The sequence below is a fragment of the Gouania willdenowi genome, chromosome 17 (genome assembly GCF_900634775.1).
Source record: "Gouania willdenowi chromosome 17, fGouWil2.1, whole genome shotgun sequence".
NCBI classification, from domain to species: domain Eukaryota; kingdom Metazoa; phylum Chordata; class Actinopteri; order Blenniiformes; family Gobiesocidae; genus Gouania; species Gouania willdenowi.
In genome coordinates this window covers 32,279,934-32,304,960 of record NC_041060.1, presented here as the reverse complement: position 1 = coordinate 32,304,960, position 25,027 = coordinate 32,279,934, and the positions used below count along the sequence as shown (strand labels likewise).

The 25,027-nt window shown below is 37.9% G+C and overlaps 1 protein-coding gene across 1 annotated transcript; it reads left to right on the top strand.

Annotated features, from left to right (window-relative positions):
* Nucleotides 1–5,647: 5,647 nt before the first annotated feature.
* LOC114479038 (armadillo repeat-containing protein 1-like) lies at nucleotides 5,648–24,298 on the top strand. The gene is made up of 7 exons (XM_028472463.1): nucleotides 5,648–5,852; nucleotides 12,475–12,672; nucleotides 13,552–13,643; nucleotides 14,662–14,851; nucleotides 18,249–18,365; nucleotides 18,838–18,912; nucleotides 22,416–24,298. The coding sequence occupies exons 2-7, from the start codon at nucleotides 12,511–12,513 to the stop codon at nucleotides 22,605–22,607; spliced, it is 828 nt and encodes a 275-aa protein (XP_028328264.1). The 5' UTR covers nucleotides 5,648–5,852; nucleotides 12,475–12,510; the 3' UTR covers nucleotides 22,608–24,298.
* The last annotated feature ends 729 nt before the right edge of the window (nucleotides 24,299–25,027 follow it).

Here is a 25,027-nt window from a genome sequence, read left to right as displayed (position 1 = left end):
CTCTTGGTCCTGACTTTCCTCTTGGTTTAAATGAAGTTGAGCTTTTCACGGTTACAACTGGCTTAGGATCCTGGATGTTTCCAAAAAGTGGATCTGACAGTACCTTCACTTCTCTCTCTATGAAGTCTACCAGGTCAGAAAATGTAGCTCGATGTCCATGCTGGTCTTGTAGTTGACATGCTCTATTCCTCCACTTGTCTCTCAGCTTATAAGGCAGTTTCAGAAGTATGGTCTTCATATTGGAAACAACATTCATTTCTTCCATATAGGTGAGATGTGTCATTGCGTTACAACAACCTCTGAGAAACAATGAGAATGCTTGTAATGTTTTTAAATCCTCCGATTTGATTGCTGACCCGGCAAATGCTTTGTCCATATATGCAGTGGCGATTTTATATTCATTCCCAAAATGTTCTTTGAGAAGATGTTTTGCTCTTTGATAGCCTTGAGCTGGAGGCATATGTTGGCAGCTGTGGACTAAGTCTTTTGCATTCCCCTTTGTGTATTGTCCTAGGAAATGCAAGCAATCACTGTGGTCTGAGTCTTTTGTTCCACTCCTCTCTCAAATGCCCTGATAAAAGTTTCGTACAGCAGAGGATCTCCATCACAAACAGGGATATCTCTTGATGGCAGGGTCGAAGAGAGATTTTGCTGAACCAGAAGAGCGGTAATGTCATTTTGTCTCTGAATTATGTCACAGAGATCACTTTGGTTGTAAGGATTAAAATACAGGCGGTGTATTGTGAACATATGTTTGTAAACCTTCTTGCATATAAGTCTGTTCTTCATGCCTGTGAAGGGAGTTTTGGGTTACATGCGTCCCATCATGAGCTTTAATTGATGGTCCATGAGTTGTTCGTTTTGGTTTAACTGCTTGTTGCTGGGTAAAAAAATCAGCTTCCTTCCACATATCCTGTCCTTGTTGCACTTGATCAGGAAAATGTTCACTTGCAGGTGCTTTCAACTTCGCTGATCCTTCCTTATGAGCAGTTGCCTTTTTCAAATATGAGTTCATCCCATCAGATACTCTGGAACCGTCTCTCCCATTTAATACATTGATTTTTGCATTGGTTGCTGCCAGCTCAGTCTCTATTTCCAGTTGTTCCTTTTTTCTTTTCAACTGCTCCTCTAGGGCTTCAAGTTCATGCCTTTTCCTCAAAGCAGCAGCTCGTTCCATGAGTGCAGCCTTTTCTGCCTGAGCTTTAATACAGGCAGATGAAGTTGAAAATACACTTGATGAAATTGAAGATACACGCGATGAAGAAATAGACTTGTGGTTTGATTTAGCTTTTGAGGCGTTTGACACACTGTCATCAGGTTCAATAATATCTGAGATTACCTCATCTTGTTGTGTGGCAATTAAGCCTTCAGCAGTGGTGTGTGGTTTCTGTCCAACTTCAGATAACCACATTTTTACATCTTGTATGAAGCCATCATATATTTCCATTTTGTGTTTAAACCATTGATTTTGCTTTTCACATTCATTTTCAGGCAGTGGTAAATTCATCAGTGACTCATGCTTTTCTTTGGCTTCATAACAGAGTTTTATTAATTCTTCCAAGTTGTTTTTGACGACAGTTGCATTTTATTTAATTTCATGAGCTCTTTCAGCATTTCCATGGACTTTTTAGCTTGTTTACATTTTAAGTTTCTTGACTTCTGACATGTTTCAACAAATAAAATCATGCCCTTTGCAGTGGGTCTGATAACTCGTTTTTCCTTCTTGGGATCCTTATCAATGTCGCCATCTTGTGGCTGAACGTCGGAATTGACAGCAGACATTTGTGACTGAAAACCCCTGCCTTGATGATGCAATGTTTCAAACAGCTGATGTGTTGCACATTGTAGCTTTCAGTTAGCTGACTCCACCATAGCTGCTGTCCAATGCAGCGCTTCCTTTAGCTTATCCAATAAAGCTTAATGATAGCACATACCCAGTCTTTTGTGCTCCGGTGGTTTCCAATCCTCCAGTTAATTGTGTGTAGGGCAAGTGTCATTTCTAGTTGATTGTGCATGGACGCCAGGCATGTGAAACAAAACAATCGCATGTCAACATCTCATTCTTCTTATTTCTTTGAATTGTTACAAGTTTCACTCATAGAGCGTAGTTCTCACTTAATTGTAATGGCAATTTTCCAGTTTTTGTTCCACTGTTCCAATGATTGTCATTATCACACAGGTAGGAGTGAAGTCTTACGCAGATGCAATCAATGATGTTCCAGCCGTTATTGTAGTTGAGTTGGGTTTATTTGTAATGTTTGATAAGTCAAAAGGAGAACAACATACACCTTTCCAGCTGTTTGTCTGAGTGCTGAGTTTCACCATGAAAGCCTGTCTGGTGAGAACTGTATGTGCTCCCCCTACCTGTTACACCCCTTCCTGTCACCAATGCCCTTATATGCACACACCCCAGTGCCCTTTGGTGTCCCTAGTGGAAACTAATATATAAGACATATCCACAACTAAATATCATGCCAACAATAAACACAAAATGGCTCCTACAGGTAGGTTTTGAGTTTACTTTTAAAGGTGGTAGCAGCCTCCTGTACTAAGACTGGGAGCTGGTTCCAAAGGCGAGGCGCTTGGTAGCTGAATGCTCCTGTTTTACTTCTAGATACTTTAGGAACTTCCAGGAGACCAGCAGACTGAGAGCGGAGTGTTCTGCCCGGACGATAGGGCACTAACAGGTCTCTAAGATACACAGGAGCTTGATCAGCATTAGTGATAAGTCTCCATGAATTGATACTGTAAGTGCTGCTGCTCATGTCTGTGTAAAGGATCAGCCAATCACATCAGTGGCTCTGCCTTATGTTCTTTGATTGACAGACCAAAGTCATTCTGCTGAAAAACGACATTATGAAATAAAAAGGCCACATTATGGAAAACGACATTATGAAATTAAAAAAAAAGGCCATTGTTATAAACGACATTATGAAATAAAAAGGCCATTGTGGAAAACAACATTATGAAATAAAAAAAGGCCATTGTAAAAAAGGAGATTATGAAATAAAAAAGACCATTGTGGAAATAGATATTTAAGAATAACAAAACGTATTTCATAAAAATATTACCTTATTTAACAATTCAATGGCCATATTATATATTTGTCTGTTATTCATCAAAATGGTATTATTTCAAAATGTTGTTTTTATTTATTTATTTATGGCTCTTTTAGGCTTCTATAGGTCCCAGCACACTGGGGAACTGAGGAAAATGAAGTTGTTGATACTTTAGCCACGCTGGCCCTGAGACAAGTCAATGTTAGACTTCAGTAAATGTGAAGCTAAAGCTATGATCAAAAATAAAATGATTGGTGAATGGCAGAAGTTATGGGATGAAGGATAGACCGACCGACAGTCACGTGCTATTCAAAAGAGAGTGGGAAAAATATCAATATTACAGGGAAACAAAAGAGAGCAGATTGTATTGGGAAGAGTAAGACATGGAGGATTAAATAAACTGTTGCAATTAATTGGAAAACATGTTACCAGTATGTGTGAATGTGGGGTAGAGGAAGAGGGTGTCGAACAGACATAGGCAACTGGTGGCCCGGGGACCACATGCGGCACTCGGCCTAATTTTATGCGGCCCCCAAAGTAAATGTACAAAATGACAGAAAAATACACAAAACAAAAACAAGAATACATAGTATTAAAACACTGCAGTAAAATGAACAAAATGACAACAGTAATACACAAAATTACAGAAATCGACAACAAAAATACACAAAAAGACAAGAAAAACATGAAAAATGACTCTGCAAACCCACAGTACTAACAAGCAAAACGACAATAGAAAAACACAAATTACTTCAAAAAACGCAAAATGATAGCAGAAATAAACGGAAATAAATGGATCCAGAAAACATATTTTATAGGAAAAATAGACTAATGGACAATAGAAATGCACAAAATGCCTCACAATGAGCAAGACAACAACAAACATACACAGAATGACAGAAAAAAAAAACACAAAATTACCATAAAAACTTTTTTTCCCACCTGCGTTAACCTTCACAGGAATGTTGAACCTGTGGCCCTCCGATCAAACAAACACATTTTTGTGGCCCCGCTGTGATAAAAGTTGTCTACCTCTGGTGTAGAACATGCAATTTGTAACTGTGAGCTATAAAAATCAGTAGAGAAAGAGCTTTGGAGAAGTGGAGTGATGAAATTTACACTTAAAAACATTCTTAATAATGACAGGAATACATGTAAAGCCTTGTTTGAGTTGTTAAGAGAAACCGGATTGTATAAGAGAATTTAGAAATATGTAGCCCAGAAGCTCTGGTTCTATGGGGTGCCAAACGTAAACATTTAGTATAAAAGTTTTAGCTAACACATTTTCATTATTTATCTCACTTTTCTCATATTTAGCACATTATCCTACATTTAACACAACATTTACCACATATATAGAGGTAAAAAAAAGCATTAAATCTAAATGGTATATGTTATATCTAAATGTTAAATCTATATCTAAATTTTAAATCGAAATCTAAATGTTATATGTTATATCTAAATGTTAAATCTTATATATATAAATGTTAAATCTAAATGTTAAATCTAAATGTTAAATCTAAATGTTTAGATCTAAATCTAAATGTTATATATCATACCTAAATGCTTAATATTATATCCATCCATCTTCTTCTGCTTTTATCCGGGGCCGGGTCGTGGAGGCAGCAGTCTCAGCAGAGATGCCCAGACCTCCCGATCCATGCACACCTCCTCCAGCTGTTCTGGGGGGACCCATATTATATCTAAATGTTAAATCTAAATGTTAAATCTAAATCTTAAATCTAAATCTAAATGTTAAATGGTAAATCTAAATCTAAATGTTGAACTTAAATGTTTCGCACATATACTAATTGACCCCGTCCCTTGTAACCTCAACCCACAAGCAGAGACACACAAAACCGCTCCCACCCACCTCTTCACCGATGCTTGCCTGGGTGATATGTATGGCTGGTTCTCTCTGTGCGGCAGAGATTGAGCGGTCATGGCAGGTGTAAGAGCTGCACTTCACAGTAAACTCCCAACACATTTAACATTTAGATTTAACATTTAACATTTAGATATAAGATTAAGCATTTAGATATGATATATAATATTTAGATTTAGACTTAAACATTTAGATTTAGACTTAAACATTTAGATTTAACATTTAGATTTAGATTGAACATTTAACATTTAGATTTAACATTTATATATAAGATTTTGTTGTGTTGGGTTCTTTTACAAATAAAGACCGCTGCTTTGGGTGAACACGGAGCCTCTTTATTATGATGGCTGCCACACATACCTTCTTCACTCCTGTCCTTTCATGCAGTACACACTCACACTCTATGCATGGTCTGCCCCAAGTGGTAACACATGTAACAACATTCTGGATAACACTACAGATTTAACATTTAGACTTAGATTTAACATTTAGATATAACATATAACATTTAGATTTAGATTTAAAATTTAGGTATAGAATTAACATTTAGATATAACATTTTTACACTTGGCAGCACCCCATATGGTTTCACACTCCTGTATAGTAGGTGACGGTAATGCACCTTAACTATGGTTGCCATCCGCCATTAAAAAAGGAAGAAGAAGAAACAGTCACATGGGTATTCATCGTCCAATCACACTCACTGATGTTGATACGTTGCCGTGTTGCGTGTGTGTCACAAAGAGTTGAGTGCTTGACACGGTGAGGTGCTTAATGTGACAGAGCAGAAAAGAGAGAAGCTGTTCAACTGCCAACGCGACGAGGTTGATGCCGTTTCCGGTGTGGGAGGATGGAGAGACGCTGATTGGCCAGCCGACGTCAGCAGCTCGTGCCGGGGACCGTCAGAGGTTAGCGTTAACATTGTTGTTTCTTTCAGCGTCACTTTTGTCACCTCATAGTGTTTATTATGTGTTGATATGACAGGAAAATACACGTTTGTTAGTTGCACACGATTTTTTTTTTTTCATTTGCTTATTTATTTGAGCAGCATATTACAAACTTATTTGACATAATAACAAAACTAAAACAATTGTGCTCAAAAGGAGCAGGAGGAAGTTCAAAGAACTTGGGTTCTGTTAACAGAACACACAAAAACCATGAACTGTGGCTAGGCAACATATATATATATATATGTATATATATATATATATATATGTATATATATATATATATATATATGTATATATATATATATATATGTATATATATATATATATATATGTATATATATATATATATGTATATATATATATATGTATATATATATATATATATATATATATATGTATATGTGTGTGTGTGTGTTAAAAAATCGATTTGGCGATATTGCGTCGCGTGATTCTCGGATCGATTAAAAATGCATCCATATAGAAAAAAAAAATTCATACAAATCTAGAAAGATACTAACTTTCTGCATGTATTTGTTGTACTTCTCAATTCAGTTGCACTAAAGTCATGTTAAAAGTCACAGGCAGATTGTATTGTATTGTTTTTTATTTTATTTTAAAGGGGACATATCATGCTAAATCTACTTTTTTAGCCCTTAAATGCATTTTGTTGTATATTTAGAGTGCTTAGAAGTACAGAAAAAATGAAATTAGTCTCTTCAGGTGCTCCGTAGTTATCTTTATATTCTGTTTTGCTCATATTTTTCAATTTGTTTCGATTTTTCTATTCTCTATTACATTTTTTGAACTATTACATCACAGTATTTGCAGCAGAACTGCCAAATTAGTACATCGACTCCAGGCCCAACACTTCGAGCAATCCGCCATTTTTATTTCTCGCTGTGATTTTGTAGTCCAAGCTCAAGGATGCCGAAGTTACGAGAGGATAAGTCAAAATGTTCAGTTGTTGGATGTAGTAACCCACACGCTTCATTACACCGTCTCTCAGAACCTTTTCGAAGTGCCTGGTTGAGTTTTATTTTTATGGAAATGTACCCACATCTGTGGGTAAGGTCATTTTTGTGTTCGCGCAGCACTTCAAGGTTGACTGCTTCAGCAACCTCCACCAGTATAAAGAAGGATTGAGGGTTCAATTCCTTCTATCTTTGGAGACGACGAACATAGCACTTCGGTAAGCTGTAAATAACGCTAAAAAGTGTGATAAGACGTCCCTGTTATTGTTTTGTTAGCATTAGCAGTTGCACCGTCTTCAGACTTCATATGTTAGCGCTGTGTGCTCGTTTTAGATCCTTGATGATATGGCCTACGTGATTTCATTTAAGTCTAAAGTTTTCATTAGTCAGTTCATTTTGCCGTTTTTGTCTCCAAAAAGACTGTATTAAAATGCATTTTGTGACGTTAGCTTGGCGCTAGCGTTAGCTCGGTGCTTGTGTTAGCTCACTTGTTAGGGTTCTGCAGGTTCATCATCTTCATTTTCATCTCGCTCCGCTGGGTCAGACTCTGGCTCAAACATGTAAGGCTGGATGGACAAGTCTTCTGTTGTTGACATTTTGTAAATAACCTCTGAATAAAAAGTTTATGCGCCGCTACATAGCCGTATCTCTTCTATCAAACTACAAAAATGACCGAGCAGGGTGGAGTTGAACCGAGAGGGGGCGAGGTATGAAGTGTCTCATTTGCATTTAAAGAGGCCGCACCAAAAGGAGTTGTTCTCAGAAGCACATCAGAAAAGGGGTGGAGCTATAATAATGAGGAATTCAGACCCAAGCAGTGCAGTTCTGCTTTATATAGACCACAACTGTATGATTTATATGTAAAAAGGAAGGATTTAAAACCATGATATGTCCCCTTTAAGTTGTTGGCACTTGGCATGTTAAAGCCAATCTTTTGAGTGTAAAATATGCCAATAAAATATATTTCATACATAATGCTCTCATGAAGGTGTACATATTTACAGATTAGTTGATTCTTATGTTGTATATACTGTATATATATATATATATATATATATATATATATATATATATATATATATAAAAGAATCGCAATGATCGCCTTATACTTTAATACTGGAATGTATCGTATCGTGACCTGTGCATCGGGATATGAATCATATCACCAGATGCCTGGCAATACACTCCACTAATATATATATATATAGGCAAGGCAAATCAAATGTATTTGTAGAGAACATTTCATACACAAGGCAACTCAATGTGCTTTACATGATCAAAAAGTGCGACAGAAAACATTCAACAGCCTAAAATCTGTAAGAAAATTAAAGTTGGGGGAAATATAAATAAATGAATAAAATCAAACAACAAACATTTAAAATCATCAACAAACACATTACATCAACAACATGACCAAAAATCTCCCTCTCAATTATACGCAGTAGAGAAAAAAAGTGCCTTTAACTTTAATTTAAAAATGCTGGCAGTTTGTTCCACTTCTTTGCAGCTAACATTTTCTGGACCAAACCCATTCACACATTTATACACCAGCAGCAGAACTTTAGTTTTTTTAAATTTTTTACTTTGTCAGCACATGCTGTCTAAGGTCAACACTACAAGAAGTGTAATCTTTTTAAGCATGTTTTGTTATTGCAATTAAATAAAATAGTTTATTTTATTGTATAATTGTGACCATCTCCAGCCTTCCCTAAGGAAGGGTAAGAAACACTTTATTAAAGGGAGAATATAAAAAGAGAGGGCAGTGTTACACCTGGGTGAGGGGGTGGGGGGGACAGGAGCAGGGAGGAGAGATTCAAGGTAGAAAATGGAAGGGTGGGGAAGAGTTGATTATTGTAAAGTGAGAGTGAGATGTGAAGTTGTAGGCGTGAGGCTTAGCTATAATGGTGTTGGCTGTGGACAGAGGGAAGGGGTGAGTGGTAATACCTAAAACAGGTATTTGGGATCAACGTGTCTAAAGTTAAGCCCACTACGAGTTTTATCCCACAGTTCAAGTCAGCAGCCCTCCAGACGCCCCTAAGACAACAAGCCGAGAGGCAGCCAACGCCCCCCCCCCCACACACACCCCCATTCCCGCACCCAACCCCCCAAGGGGAAGGCCCGGAGAGCCCCCCGCCTGAGACCCCAACAGAGGGGTCAAGGCCCACGCACAGCAGACAGCCAGAGCCGCGCCGAATGGGCAGTCGGCGGGCCCAGAGCCAGCAGGAACCGGACCCCAGGCCAGAAGGACCCAGAATAGAAGCAGCACCAGGAGCAGCCCGCCCAGGGACAACGACCACACCATCGGCCGCCCAGGGCAACGAGGGGACGCTGCATTCCGCACCGCCAGCCCCCAGGCGCACCGACAGAGCGTCCCAGGTCACCTTTTTTTTTTTTGTTAGGTATTGCTAAAGTCACTATAAAGTCTATTCTAAGGCTGACTGGGAGCCAGTGGAAAGACTTTAAAACTGGAGTAATGTATTCTGACCTCTTTCTTCTGATTAAGACCCGAGCTGCAGCGTTCTGAACCAGTTGTAGCTTTTTGATGCTCTTTTGGGGGATTCCTGTCAGAAAACCATTACAATAGTCCAGTTTGCTGGAGATAAAAGCATGGACCAGTTTCTCCTGATCTTTCTGAGTCATTTTTGGAAAAAAATAAAACAGATTTTATTATTAGCCTATCTACTGTGGCTAAGCAGACTTGTGCCAAACGGAAAATAATTAATTTGTCGTGGGTTTATCCACTTTAATGCACTTTAGGTTTTTTTGGAATGCATGTTTTGTTTTGTTTGAAGGGCTAATATAGATGAAAAACTTTATTGTGCTTTTTTGAAAACCAAAGGCTACTGGAATATTTTAAAAAAACATGTTTTTGTGGGGGGCAGTGGCTGCCTCTCGGCTTGGTGTCTTGGGGGCGTCTGGAGGGCTGCTCGGTCATGGGGGGTTGCCTGGGATCCCTGGCCCCCGCTCTTTCTGCTAGCCTGGCTGTATCTTTGGGTCCTGGGCAGCGCTTGGGTTTGCAGTTGCGGTTCTTGCACTTCCATCAGTCTACGATGCACTGGCATATCTTGGACTGTGGGATAAAACTCGTAGTGGGCTTAACTTTAGACACGTTGATCCCAAATACCCTTCTATTTTCAACCATTAGTCTCTCCTGCTCCCCCTCCCCCCCCCTCACCCAGGTGTAACACTGCCCTCTCTTTTTATATTCTCCCTTTAATAAAGTGTTTCTTACCCTTCCTTAGGGAGGGCTGGTGATGGTAATAATAAATCAAAAAAACATGTTTAAAAATGTATTCTAGGCTATCTATGCACTATTTAAAAAAAAAAAAAAAAAAAATGTGAAAACTACCGCACTCAGTATTCGGCCAAGCGTTTATATTTTATTCAGCTTCAGCCACAAATTTTCATCTTGGTGCATCCTTACTCATTACTTTTAAGACGTTCTTAGATGACGTCATGACGTAAAAAAACGCAAAAGGTAGTTTGAGGTTTTTTTTTTGTTACGCAGGTCCCTAAGTTTTATAGTTAACATTTTCAAGTTTTTAAAAATGTTAAACTTGAAAGCTGCTCTAGGTTGAATTGCTTAAAACATTTTAGTTACAAATTGTAGTTATTATGAGTGCTAAATTCTCCTGGTGTTCAAAGGTAACATATATAACCAGTATGCCAGTATTCTACGAGTTCTTATAAAAATAAAAGATATGGAATTTGCTGGTTTAAAAACCCAGTCGTATTATTGAAGGGAAATTTATTTTACTTTTTACTTTTTTACTAAAGTATATTTAGTAGCATGTACTTTTTTACTTCAATACTTTTACTTTTACCAGACTCATTTTTTATTGGTAGTGGCTATCCGTACGTATTATCAATATACCGTCATTCTATCCGTACGCAGCGCCCCTATTTGGCCAGTTTAGGTCACGTGATAGGTCAATCATTGGCCAGTTTAGGTTGCGTGACTAAAGGGGCGTTCACGCCGAACGCGACTGAAGCAACTCGATTACATTAAAATCAATGTAATTGACGCGACCTCAAGTAATCCCCCCTAAAGTGACGTGATGTGTAATTTGAAAAATCTGAACTTTTTAAGCGACTTAAGCGACTCGTCCTTCACTGTGTGTAGAGCGGACGGCTGCAGCGGAGGCTGTACAGCTTCCTCAATTTATTGGGGCAAAATTAAAGCATTTAACTTCTTGAAAACCACAGTAACTACTGATCATAACACATTCTGAGTGAACTCAACATTTAATATCTCCGTAAGTTGATCATTTAAACCGTAAAAGTGGAACAAGAAGGAAAATAAGTGATCAACCCTCTCTCTCTTTCTCTCTACCCTGTCACCGGCTCAACACCCACACACATACACACACACACATGCATTGTTCACTGGTGATTGCGTCACTGGAGCAATGAAGTGATGGAGTGACCAAAAAGCACCACTATGTGCAAGCGACTCATCAGGGGCGATGGAAGCTACTGCAGCGCTGCGGTCGTTTCGGTGTGAACGCACCTTAAGACTAGCCCTTATCCTAAACCTAACCCTAACTCGTCCCTAACCCTAAAAATTGTTGGGATATTGGGTTATAACCTATATATATATATATATATATATATATATATATACAGTCAAGCCCAAAATTATTCATACCCCTGGCATATTTTGACTTTCTATAAGTAGTCCATGATTCATATTTCACTGAACTTAGTACGTCCTAGACTACGTGCATGCATAATATTTAGTAGTTTTACTGTGTACTTTTTGACTAATCCTTTGTCAAAATCCTTTACAGACTTTGATTTTGAAAAAAAATCCTAGCTTTTATTTACATTTGAACAAAAAGTGGCATGTCCAAAATTATTCATACCCTTTGCAAATTGTCAGTGTATGAGAAAATCCAAAGTTCTACACCATTCCAAGCAGTCCAAGCTGTTCTAAAGCATCCTAATTACCCTGATTCATTGGAAATAGCTGTTTAATCAACTCAACAGGTGTAAAACAGCAGCTCTCTGCAGAAATTTGGCCTTGGGCACCAGTGGACATTTCAGCATGACAATGACCCAAAACATACAGCGAGTGGTGAAGAAATGGTTAGCAGACAAAAACATCAATGTGTTGCAGTGGCCCAGCCAGAGTCCTGACTTGAATCCAATTGAAAATCTGTGGCAGGTGCTGAAGATCAGGCAAGGAGACCCTCCAACCTGAAAGAGTTGGAACTCATCACTAAAGATGAATGGGCAAAAAAAACCAGTGGACACCAGCAAAAAGCTGCTCAACAATTGTAAGAAGCGTTTGATTGCTGTAATAGCCAATATAGGCTTTTCTATTAATTATTGATAAGGGTCTCTTGTACATTGTCTTATTATCTTCTGGGAGACACCTGTGTCATTTTCAATCAAGAAAAAACTTGCTGGTTGAATAAAAGTAACTAAGTCAAAATATGCCAGGGGTATGAATAATTTTGGGCTTGACTCTATATATATATACACTTTTACTTCAGTACTGAAGACTAGTACTTTTACCACCTCTGCTTTAAAATAAAAAAGCAATTTGAGACCGTTCCAGCAGGGCCACATGAAAAACAATGAGCTTTTTTCACCATTGTCCACAGTTGATGTGTTGCATGGGTGAGTGACAGTCTGCCATCATGAGCGCCGAGCCTGATGCTCTCGTCGTGGTCAACCAACTCAGGGATCTTGCTGCCGATCCTATGAACCGCACAGCCATTGTCCAGGATCAGGGCTGCCTGCCAGGACTCATCCTGTTTCTGGACCACCCCAACCCTCAGGTGGTCTACTCTGCTTTGTTGGTGAGCTGCATCCTGACATTTAATGCCATTGTTTGAAAAACCCTGGCTGTGTCCGAAAAGTCCCTCCTATTTCCTTTCCTATCCACTTTTCCTTGATCCCGGAAGTGTTTAAGTGGTGGCCACGATAAGAGGCATTCCAATTCTCTTTAAGCTGAGGAAAGGAGGCTCAGTGCTTCCTTTATAACCTCCTTTAGCCTTGGAATCACTGATGCATCATTTACCAAAGGAGACAAGATAATGCTGACCCACAATTCCTTGCGGTGACAACATTTAAAGGATGCACACATCCAAGCCTTCACGGAAACTCACACAGATTATGTAAATTATCATTGCAATAATATGACTGGAACAACTTTAGATAATCTAAAACCAATATCTTATTTGTAAACCATACAATCAGATTATAACTGACATAAAACAGAGCACTGTGTGGTTCAAGAAAAAGGGATCAGACACATTTATTCAACATAATTCATATTTTTGAGTAGAAGGTAAGCGTGAGCAACCATTCTCAATGTGATGTTCTTTTAGTTTACCTTTTGTTCCTCGTAGCCTCTTTTATTTTGATTTACATTCAAACCTTGTGATTTTTTAGATTATATCAGGGGAAAGTGGTAGAAATGTGCTTTTTTCCATTTTCGTTTTTTCACCACGGCAGACGTCACTAACCTTTGCCGCTGTCGATTTATTACGTCATTTAATGAAAGTGTGTCTCATTGTCAAAACAATGTGATGGCCTTTTCCTAACTCCTCTCCTAATACTTTTCCTTAACCCTGTAATGTCATCCATAGGGTTAAAGAATAGTGGATAGGAAAGGAGATAGGAGGGACTATTCAGACGCAGCCCTCATTTGATTTGTTGAATAAATATCATTACAGGCTATAAGGTACTTGGCAGAATGCCGAGCAAACCGAGAGAAGCTAAAGGAGGAGCTTGGGATGATGCTGAGCCTTCAGAATGTGGTGCAGAAGTGAGTTCAATGCTCATGTAAACACACTATCTATTTATTTGTTGTGATACAAGTACAAAGAATAGTTTAGATTTTTTTTTTTAATCTTAAAATCAGATTTAGGAAAGTTTCTAGGTCATTAGTTTTTTCATGATTCATGTGAGGTGAGGATAGAAATGTAACATTACAGATAAAGGAGTGCAATATGAACAGCACTTATGTTATGAAGCAGGGTTGGGGTCAATTATAATTGTAATCACATAATTGATAATTCATTACAATGATGGCGTAATCAGAATTGTAATCGTAATTTTTAAAATCTGTTGCTGTGGTAACCGTAATTAAATTGTAATTGAGTTTAGATAATTGACTTCGTAATTGTAATTGGCATGAAAATTCTATAAAAATGTTTAATTATAATTTAAAACTAAACTGGGGACCATGTTACAGTTCTATGTACAGTTTTACACATATGTAGTTAACAATTATTCAAATATGTTCAAGCGTTCCCACATTTTATCATTAAAATCAAATTGAAATTAAGGGGTAAACTGACACAAAAGAAGCTCAGACGCCCACACCAAAAATATTTTAACCTATATTTTCATTGATTATGAAGCCTAACAAGGCAACCAATAGATAGGAAATAAATTAGATGATAGATATTTGTTTTTAGTGTATTTTACAGCTGATTTAGGACCCTTTATCATAAGAGATGCTAACACTTTTATTAGGTTATTTATTTCAGACTCAGTAATTGTGATTAAATGTAATTTAACTTTAGTAATTAAGAACAAACTTGTAATTGACTTTCTGAGGATGAAAATAATTGTAATTGGAAAAAATGCAAAATGGTAACTGTAATCATAATTGAATTGTAATTGAACATGGGTAATTGAAAACATTGTAACTAAAAAAGGGTAATTGACCCCAACCCTGTTATAAAGTAAAGTGTAATTCACTTTTTGAACAAGCTATCAAGATCAAACCAAAGCTATTCTAAAAAGTATCTCTGCTTCCTTTTCCTTCTGGTCACCAGGTCAACAACTCCTGGGGAGACAAAGCTGTTGGCGTCAGAGATCTACGAGCTTCTTCAGGTGATAAACGCTGCTGACTCTGGGTCAGCAGAGGAGACTGTTCGTAACCGCCGGAGGGCCCAGTTCTTCTTGGGCTCAACTAATAAGAGAGCCAAGACGATCACTCTCCAAATTGATGGACTGGATGACTCAGTAAGCTGGAAGCCCCAGTGCTGGGGCCTTTCCTCATTTCGTAATGTATTCCTGATTAACTCTAAGATAATAGAGCTTTTTCTTTATATCTAACTCCTGTATATTTATTGTTGCTGTAACAACTAAAGTTCCCCTTTTATGGGTGAAATAATATTATCTTATAATACACTAGACTAGATGTTATCTAGAGCAGTGTTTCTCAAATAGGAAAATTAACAAATAAAAACATTAATATTGGGGTTTTACAATGTTTATTTTTTCAGTTAAAAATTATAATCATATTAAATATTACCAGCAACTCATAAAAGACAAGAAAAACACACGAAATAAGAGAAAAATATACCGAATAATAAAAAGAACAGGCAAACAACAACAAAATACAAAAAATGACACCAAAGACACACTAAATGAGAGAAAAACTCACAAGATCATTACAAAATACACAAAAAATAACAGAGAAGCATACAAAACAACATAAGAAACAACCAAATGACAACCAAAAACACACACACTGAAAGAGAATAAATGAAATATCACCAACACAAAAACAACAACAATAAGAGAAAATATACTGAACAATAAAAGGAACAGAAAAACAACAACAAAACACACAAAATTAAATAAAAAAACAGGATCAGTCTTGTTCCCACATCAGGAGGGAGATGATCATAAATAATAAAAACTATAGAAATATATCTATTCAGGAGGCACTAAACTGTTTCGTTCCACTTATTTATAAAATGAGATTCTTTAAAATGTGTGTTATCACTCATTCATTCCATCATTGTGTTCTATAGTTGTTTTTTCACAGAATACTGAGCAAAATGTTGTAGTCGGACATAAGGGGGTACTTGGATTCAAAAGTAAGAGTAGAGAACCACTGATCTAGAGCCTCTGAAGTTCTGTTTAAGTTCTTCTTCTTAGAGTGCACACGTGTCATCTCTGTGTCAGATCACACATTTTTGTTTTGTTTCCGCTTCATCGACTTTCTCTAATCAAATGTCATTACAGGCTATTAAACGTTTCAAAATGGTGCCAAACATGCTAAATGAGGTTAATAAAAAACTTCTTCTATATCAACTGTCTGCTACCCTTGCTAAAGTTAACCATAGACCACCCATGTTATGGCAAAAAAAATCATGGAAATGTGTGATATTTTCTCAAAACATGTCAGTGAGGGTTTAGTAATCTGTGTACCCTTGGTTCTTTGGTTATTCCGTTTTAAAACCGAATCAAAATATCAAATGAATGATGTGGTTATTTCGTTTTACTTATTTAAAACCAAAACAGAAATACAGAAAAATCAAAAACCAGGCAAGCAGTGTTCTTCTTTTTTAAAAGAATGGGTGGACTTTAACTTTGCTACGTTTGATAAACTGATAAAATGATCTTGTAGCATGTTGTCCGCCTCACACTGATGGTAAAGAGGTGTAATTTGTGTCTCGTTAAATAGTTATTGATGCTAGAAGTCTGAATCTGTGAGTATTTGCCAACTTTACCGAACAGTGTCACGGCCCAAATAGTATCCAGATAATCTGGTGACTATCTTCTGTGAGGCTAGAATGAGGAACAATAGACGTTAGAACTTCTACCATTTGACACTTTTGCAAAAACAACTACAGCTTTTTTGAGGGCAGTTAAAATATTTTTTGTGCACATTATAATACTGCTAGCCGCTAACGGCAGCCGTTAACACACACGGAAGTTGATCACAAAAAACGAGGAGCACCAGTAGATTCCACCTCTGGTTCCTTTAATCACATATCATTTCCATTTATCCAGGCTTGGGACTGGCACACAGGAAAACACTGAGTGAGTCCTTTTGCAGCTGGATTCCCACCATCACACCATGTTAGAGGTTAGAGTGTTAGTGGGTTGGTTCTTAGTAGTAATAGCACACTACGTACTATTCTATCTATTCTAGACGCTCCTCTCTCTCATGTCTCGTTTGGTCTAATTTGTGTTGATTTCAAAATCAAAATAAACGTTTTGAAACATAATTTCTAAAGAAGTTAAAAATAAGAATCCAGTAACTATAATTTGATGAAAAAAACTAATATTAATAAACAATATTAAATAATAATAAAATAATATAATGATGATATAGCAATACTAATAATACAATGAAAATACTATTAACTATAATATAAAATTATAAAAAAGAATATGAGAATATAATGGCAATAACATACAGTAGTAGTAAAATTAAACAATAATAATATTAGCAATAACAAAACATAATGACAATCCAGTAACTATAATACATTAATAAACAACGTTGTATTTTTGTGCATTTTTTGTATAATTATAGTGTTTTGTTGCCATTGTAGTGTGATTCTGGAGTCTTTTTGTGTATTTTTGTGCCTTTTTTAGTGCATTTTTGTGCATTTCTGTTGTCATTTTAGTGTATTTTTTTGTATAGATATTTAGTTTAGTGTGTTTTAAGTCATTTTTATATTTTTGTTGTCATTTGGTGTATTTTTCTGTAATATATGTTTTATGGAGTCATTTTGTGTGTTTTTGGAGCCTTTTTGTATATTTTTGTAGTTTTTTTTGTTTTACGTCATTTATGAATTTTTTATATAATTATTGTTTTTTGTTGCATTTGTAGTGTGATTCTGGAGTCATTTTTTTTTAGTGTAGTTTTTTGCATTTCTGTTGTCTTTTGTGTATTTTTTGTATAAATATTTAGTTTTGTGTAGTTTGAGTCATTTTCATATTTTTGTTGTTGTCTTTGTTTTGTGTGTGTGTGTGTGTGTGTGTGGGGGGGGGGGGGGGGGGGGGGGGGGCGTAACATGTAAACACTTAGATCTGACTCAGAGCGTAACACTACAGTCACTACCACCCTATGGACGGGTGTCGTGACACAGACTGTAACCGGACTAAATGGTGGTTCGTTATTCACTCAACACTCACATACCTGCACGCATGTCACGTAGACGGTGATCAATAGTGAAGCCCACCTGATCGACGTGTGTGTGTGTGCGCGTGCGTGTGTGAGACTCTAATCTCCTCCATTGGTTCTCTCTCACACACGCGCTGCAGAGAAATGTGCAGCTTTCAACACAGCAGCCATTGCCGTCAATCACTTCCAGGTGAGGTCCGTTAAGTTAAAATTCTACATTTTTTGATTTTCCGTTTTCCACTATCACGGAAAATCGGAGGCCTTAGTCATCCATTGATGGGAATGCTTTAGGGCTTAAAAACAGGACCCTTAGAGTTGGGTGAGTGGGCATTTGATTACACTGCATGGATTAGCAGCAGGAAGTGCATCACTGATGAAGTGTTGGGTTGTTGGGAAAAAAGGTCTAGTTATAGTTATTTTTTGTTTGTTTGTTTTTAAATGTAGACAGTTCAGGTGTTTTTTTTCTAATTTATGCTGATTTCTCCCGGCTAGAGTCGGAGGAGTCTGTGTGAGGAAGCTCTCTTAAAGATTAGAGGAGTGATCAGCTTCACTTTCCAGATGGCCGTCAAAAGATGCATCGTTCGCATCCGCTCAGACCTGAAGGCCGAGGTAAAGCTTTGTGCAACATTTCTAATATAGTCAGCATTACATTTCTTCTGCAGTCTTTATCCTAACGTTTATCATTAGCTCTGTGATCACATTGGAATGAGAAGGCTTTGATGATTATTGCTTTGAATGTACTGTTTTCCTTCGAAAATAGTTTTATCAATTAAAAAACCGTATGTATGATCACCTTATTTTAGTTTAGTTTTCCATTATTGATGTGATTTATTGATTTGTAATCCTTTAGTTTGTGGTTGAGCTACATTTAAAACCTTAACCTGAAATTCTACTGTATACATTCTGGTGCCAAAATTCGTATACATTTAGAATTTATTAAAAAGCCACAAGCAGACTGAGAGCTCCAGCATCGTGTTTATTTGTGTTTATTTGTTAAACTATGGTGACAGGAAGGTTTTATATAAATGTAGAAGCACCACAGCAATGATGAGAGGAAATAATAAAGTATTTTTGTATTTAGGCTCTTGCCTCTGCAATTGCTTCGACCCAAGTGATGAAGGCTCAGCAAGTAGTGAAAGCAGAAAATGGAGACGAGGCAAGTATTTACATTTGTACATTTCCCAAAATATTTATTAACAAAACAGAAATTTAACCAGATATTGCTGTTGTTTTAATAAAAAGATTATATTATCACTGTTTGTATACAGGAATTATTACCAGGGTTCTCGCTAGCGCTGTTGAGTGTAGGGGCCCCCAATGTTGTTGAAACACATACATCAGCAGCACTATTTATTTAATACAGACGATTAGCGCGTGTGCGTGTGTGTGTGTAAAATTCAACTTTATTTGTATAGCGCAAATTACAACAAAGTCATCTCAATGTGCTTATCAAAATATAAAATTCATAATAAGAAAGATAAAAACCCAACAAGATCCACATGAACAAGCATTTAGCGACGGTGGGAAGAAATCTCCAGCAGAACCAGGTTCAGAGGTGGCAGCCATCTGCGGTGACTGGTTGGGGTTAGTGAACAGAAGGACCAACAGAACAGGATAGAGAGATAGAACATCAGAGTGTCTCAGACTAGTTGAGCCGTGAACCACAGATCAGGAATTGCCATCATCAGCTTCACGACAGAAGAAATAGAGCCGACAGAGAAGGGAGAGGAGAAGGCACTGACTGCAGCAAAACATGATACAGTATTATCAAGTCAGCCTGTCTTGGCCTTGGACCTCACTATCAGTGGCCTAGTCAACACTTATTGTAAAAGTGACAAATCTCTTTCCATTTATTGGTAAGCTAACAGCGACTCAAAGGTCTGTAAACTCGACCGTTCACAGATGAGCCCATGTCCGCTCCAGTGGTTAGGTTATGTTATGATTCAGTCCTGTTTATGTGGACTGTAAATCATAACCAGCTACATCAGAATTTGAATCTCTTCATGTTTATTGAACCAGAAAATGCGACCATTTACAGATGAGCCCATGTCCACTCTAGCGGTTTGGTTATGTAATGATTCGATACAAAGAGTTTACGATATGATACGATAAGACTTATAATTTTTAAAGTACAACATCTTAAAGTTCCATTTCCAAAATGACTAATAAACTAGAACATCACAGCTAACGTATGCTTATCATCAACATCATCATCATGACATCCTTTTACAAACATTCATTCACATTCATCCATAGAGTACTCTACAACACCATAGTGTCTATGGTCCACACACACACTTTCTTTGCTGACCTGTGGGGGCAGCAACATGCCTCTGCTGCATCTATCGACTAGAAGAAGAACAACGAAGGGTAGACGGTCAACATGTCAGATCTAAAGGGAAATGAACACCTACGCGATACAAATCTCCACACATCTTAATATTGCAAGATCTTGTCCCACCCCTAGCAGCACACAGAAGGGAAGTGATGGAAAAGAGTGAAAGAAAACTAAGAACAATTTGGACACATTTTGATGTTATGTATGATTCCAGAGCAAAGTGTAGACTGAGCCATTTAAACATTTCATATAAGAGCAGTCTATCCATTAGTAATACTAACTAGACCTTTTGGATTTGAATTATTCTTGTAGCCCTCTGTTTGATGTTAAGTACACAAATACAACCTTCTAAATAATAGACACTGGATTTAGGGTTATTTTATTTTGAGCTACAAAACACCGACCATAGCTATTCAGTATGAGCTGTGTTTTTAGAATGATGGTCAAAATGTCAAAGAAGCCCCATTACACATTACTTGTTTCCACCTCAAAAGAAATGCCAGATGGAGACTGAACCGCAGCAGAAGTGTTTGCAGGAGGTCAGCTGACTGAGGGTATGCTGTTGAGCATTGAGTATCCCCACTGCTTCTTAGTTTTGGGATATTTTTTTCTTATTAACACAGCCTTTAAACACTCTTCTACTGTTACTGGACAGTATAGTCTTCCTAGACCACCTTGGACTGTCTCTAATGTAGTTCTGGCTTCTCATGGCGTTTTCGCGAATGAAGTCAGATGCCGAACTTGCATGATGCATGGCGGTATAACAGCTACTAAAGTGCTGTGAACGTTCGCGCTGCGCCGCAGGTAAGTAATCTTTTCAACAGTCAGCTGTTTCGAACTCTCACATGAGCTGCTACTTGGGATGGGAATTGACAAGTATTTAGCAATTATCGATACTGCTTATCGATTCGATTCCTTATCGATTCTCAATGGGTGAGGGAATTAAATAATACAAATGGATTTGTTTGCTTTCACTCTTTATTATATTATCTTTGTCTCTTTAATTTCCTGCAGGGATATCAACTCTCTTTTAATCCACCAGGTATTGATTGTTTTCACTGGATAATAATATATACAAAAGCACTGTATAAAATTAATTAATTATTATTATTATTATTATTATTAATACAATATATGACACATTTTGGCTACAGACATTTGAGAATATTTACAGTGTTCCTTTTGAACTTGAACAACTTGATCCAAACTAATTCAGACATAAAACAAATAATTATTCTGTAAAAAAGAACATATTAACCAAAAGAACAGCTGCACTTATTGTTATGTATTTAAACGATAAAACTTTAGTTTAGCCTTTGTTTACATTTCTATAAATGGACCTTCAGCGACGCCATCCCCGTTGTTAGATGTGACATCAGCCGTGTGCGTGTGCGAAAGAGCAAACGAAAGACAACGATCAGTACCAGTCCGTCTCCCGTGTCTGATTACTTGTTATGAGGACATAAACTGGTGACGAGGTGTGTGTTCTTGCTGAAGTTTGTTGAACTTTAGTGCGAGTGTACAGAACCCAGAAGTGACTAGCGTAGCAACAGAGATGCTACAAACACAGCACGGAGGACAGCACAGCTGTGGGTTGAGGAGGTGGATTCTCCGCAATTGACAGCAAACAACTATATGGTGGAAGGAGCTTCACTTGATGCTAGCATAAACACAATATAGAGGACCTGGAGGAGTTTATTGTTACGTATTTGCGAGAGGAACCGATAAGCGGAATCATCAGGCAAGCAAACAAACTATTCCTTGGAATTGGATTACTGGGAGCCGGTTCTCAGAAAGAACCGGTTTTCGATTCCCATCCCTAGCTGCTACGTCCCTTTCTTGTCCTCCTCACCTCATCTGATCACAGAAATAGTCCATTTAAGACGATAGTTCATTATTTTGTTCTACCACTGCGTCGCATTGGGTCACAAACACTTCAGATCATCCCATAAAGGCGATATAACGGCTACTAAAAATGGAACTGATTGTGAGCGCTCACGCTAACCTTTAAACTGATCATAAAGATATTAACTGTGATATTAACCTGCCCTCACTATGTTTGTTTTACCTCCACCTCACCTGTTTGGAGCTGACTTTTTTCAAAATGTGGAATAACAACTTTTTCACCTTTGGTCCTCTGAATAAGGCTAAAGGGATGTATATCACTGTAGCAAAACCATTATAAAGTGATTTTGTTCATAATACTTCCCTTTAAGCATATTTATGTTGGATCCAAGTACAGAAAAAGGAAATGATCTTTAAGCATTCAATGACGTGTGTGTGTGTGTCTGCGCGTGTTGCTTTTATTCCTGTTTTCACAGATTCTATATCCATTCCCTGAAGATGGAGCGGTCCAGGTGGAGCAGAACTTAGACCTGCCGGACTACCTACCAGAGGACGAGAGTCCATCTCAGGAGCCAGACAAGGCAGTGAGTCGGATGGGATCAGGACAGGACGGCTCCAGCTGGCTCGGAACTGCGGCTAACTTTCTGTCTCGCTCTTTTTACTGGTGACCCCCAAATTCTCCATGCCTCTCCCACTCTTAATTCCAAACCAAAAACTGAACCAAAAGTTGTTGGGTTTGGTCAAACAATGAAGTGAGGCTTTGCACCGTTTTTCAACCAGTGTTTTACATATGAAAACAATCACAACTGATCATCTGTTACAAACCATACCATTGCGTCTCAATAAGCAGGAGCCATATAAACAAAACACCAATGCACAGAAGCCAGCTCCTGCCTTCTCTTTGTTATACTATGATTTGTTGGATCAACTGTTGTGATGTCACGTTGTGGATGCCCAACTGCAGTGTTAATGTGTTGTTTTTTAACCTCGCTTGCAAACACACTGCTATTTATATGACTGTCGCGGGATTATCACCAGGAATTTTTCACAGAGTAGGGAGATTGCGTGGCACGCGAGCGAGAGCCACTGGCGCGTAGAATTTTATAACTCTCTGAGGGCCAAATTATTTTGAAGCAAAGCTAAAGTTTTTTTTTTTGTTTTGTTTCTTTGTTCCAGCCTTACTTTGAAGGCCCACCGCAGACTTTTTGACCTAAAGAGTTGACCATTTTTATGAGTTATTTTAAATGATTCCTCAGCGCTTGACAGTATCAATGCTCCGAGCGGAGCTTTGCTCTTGAAATACCACCCATGTAAGTTTAGAGAGACGGACCTCCTTTGGCCAGGTCATGTGACCTGGAGAACGTATCACTTTACGGCAGTCACGTGACCACAGGCTCAGATACTGTATACTCACTGGGCTAAGGTCTTTGTTAGTATTTTTCCGCCTGTTCGACTCCTGGTCATGACCAAGGCAAGCAAAAAGTTTAAAACTGCTTCTGAGGAAGCTAAAAAGACGCTGCTGAAACCCGGCCCCCTCCGCTGACTGCCTTCTGCCTGGCGCTGGACACCGCCCCGCGCACACCAGGTCACCTGTCCCCTGGTGTTCTAAAACTTTTGACCAGTAGTGTACAACATACATTATTTCATATCCAAAGCCAATATATATATAGATTTAAACATATCCATTTTTCCACGTTGAGCTTTTTCTGCTCATCTGACCTTTTAAAGTGTTTTCTAAAGTTATTTACGGGATGTGTTGTCGTAGCAACCATTGGAGCTTTACTCACTTGACACATCCTGCCCTGTCTGGCTCTTGTTGATTGTTATTGGTTCTGAGTGTGTCACTGATGTGGCAGGACTGTTAATCGCACCATTTTTTATTGAGGCCTTTATCACCGTAACATTCTGTCCTTTGTAATAAAGATAATGATCAACCACCTTGCATTATGCCAGGGCTCTTTGTTTTCACAGATCACACTATTGAGTCACGATATTACTTGTTATTGTTCTTCAGATCTCATCGCTGCTTGTTTGTTTCTTTAAACGTATTTATTTATTATACATTTACTGTACATGACTCTTTATTATTGTAAGTGCTGCTGTTTAAGATTTAACTGTTTCCTTAAAGTTTGAATAAAACAGTCGGATGGATGATAACAGCTTTACTGTTGTGTTTAACTGACAAACTATTTTAGGTCTTGATGATTTTAATAAACTCACACACCTCTACGGGCAATCGTGTTTTTCATATATATTACACAGTGACATGCCGTGACCACTAGGGTTGGGTAGGCACGTTGCAAATCCAGACCACCAATGACAATTTCATATGTTTCTGTTGGCAAGTGTTAATTCAATTCAAATCTACTTTATTTGTATAAAGCAATTTACAACAAAGTCATCTCAATGCGTTATCAGAATATAAAATTCATAATAAGTAAGAAAAAACCCAACAAGATCCACATGAACAAGTATTTAGCCATCTAACAAAATCAACATCATAAAACACCATTAAATAAACATAAACAATTATTAAATATAGCCTCCATACTCTCCCAACAAGATATATCTCATAACACGGCAGCACATCCGTTGTTTGTGTTGGAGAAACAGAGAAAAAGACAACAACTCAAAACAGCCTCAGTGAGGAGCATCCACAAAGCCAATCCTTCCTTTTGTACCATTCACTGTGAAAAGTATTAAACATTTTCTGAACTTACCTTTGCTGAAGCTCTGGTAGCTCAGGTGTTGGTCTCCCATCTTTTAAAAGCTGTCGTTTTTCCTAAAAAAAAAGTTTCTTTATCGTCTCTAGCGCTGTCATCCTGCCTGTAGTGTTATCCCTCCCCACTTGCTAGAGAACGTAGCAGCAGCGGTCACATGGGATCATTTCACTAATGCACTGAACTTATGTATAGCATTTAGCATAGCGAGGTTACGTCCAAAGGCAGCATAGAGATCTGCCTTTGGACGTAAATGGTTGTCATCTTGGGGAACTGACTGCGCATGCGCAAACACATAAAAACACTCTATGGCAACAGAGGCAGAGCAGCCATGTGCTTTTGGGAGGGGGCGTGGCCTCCTCCTGCCT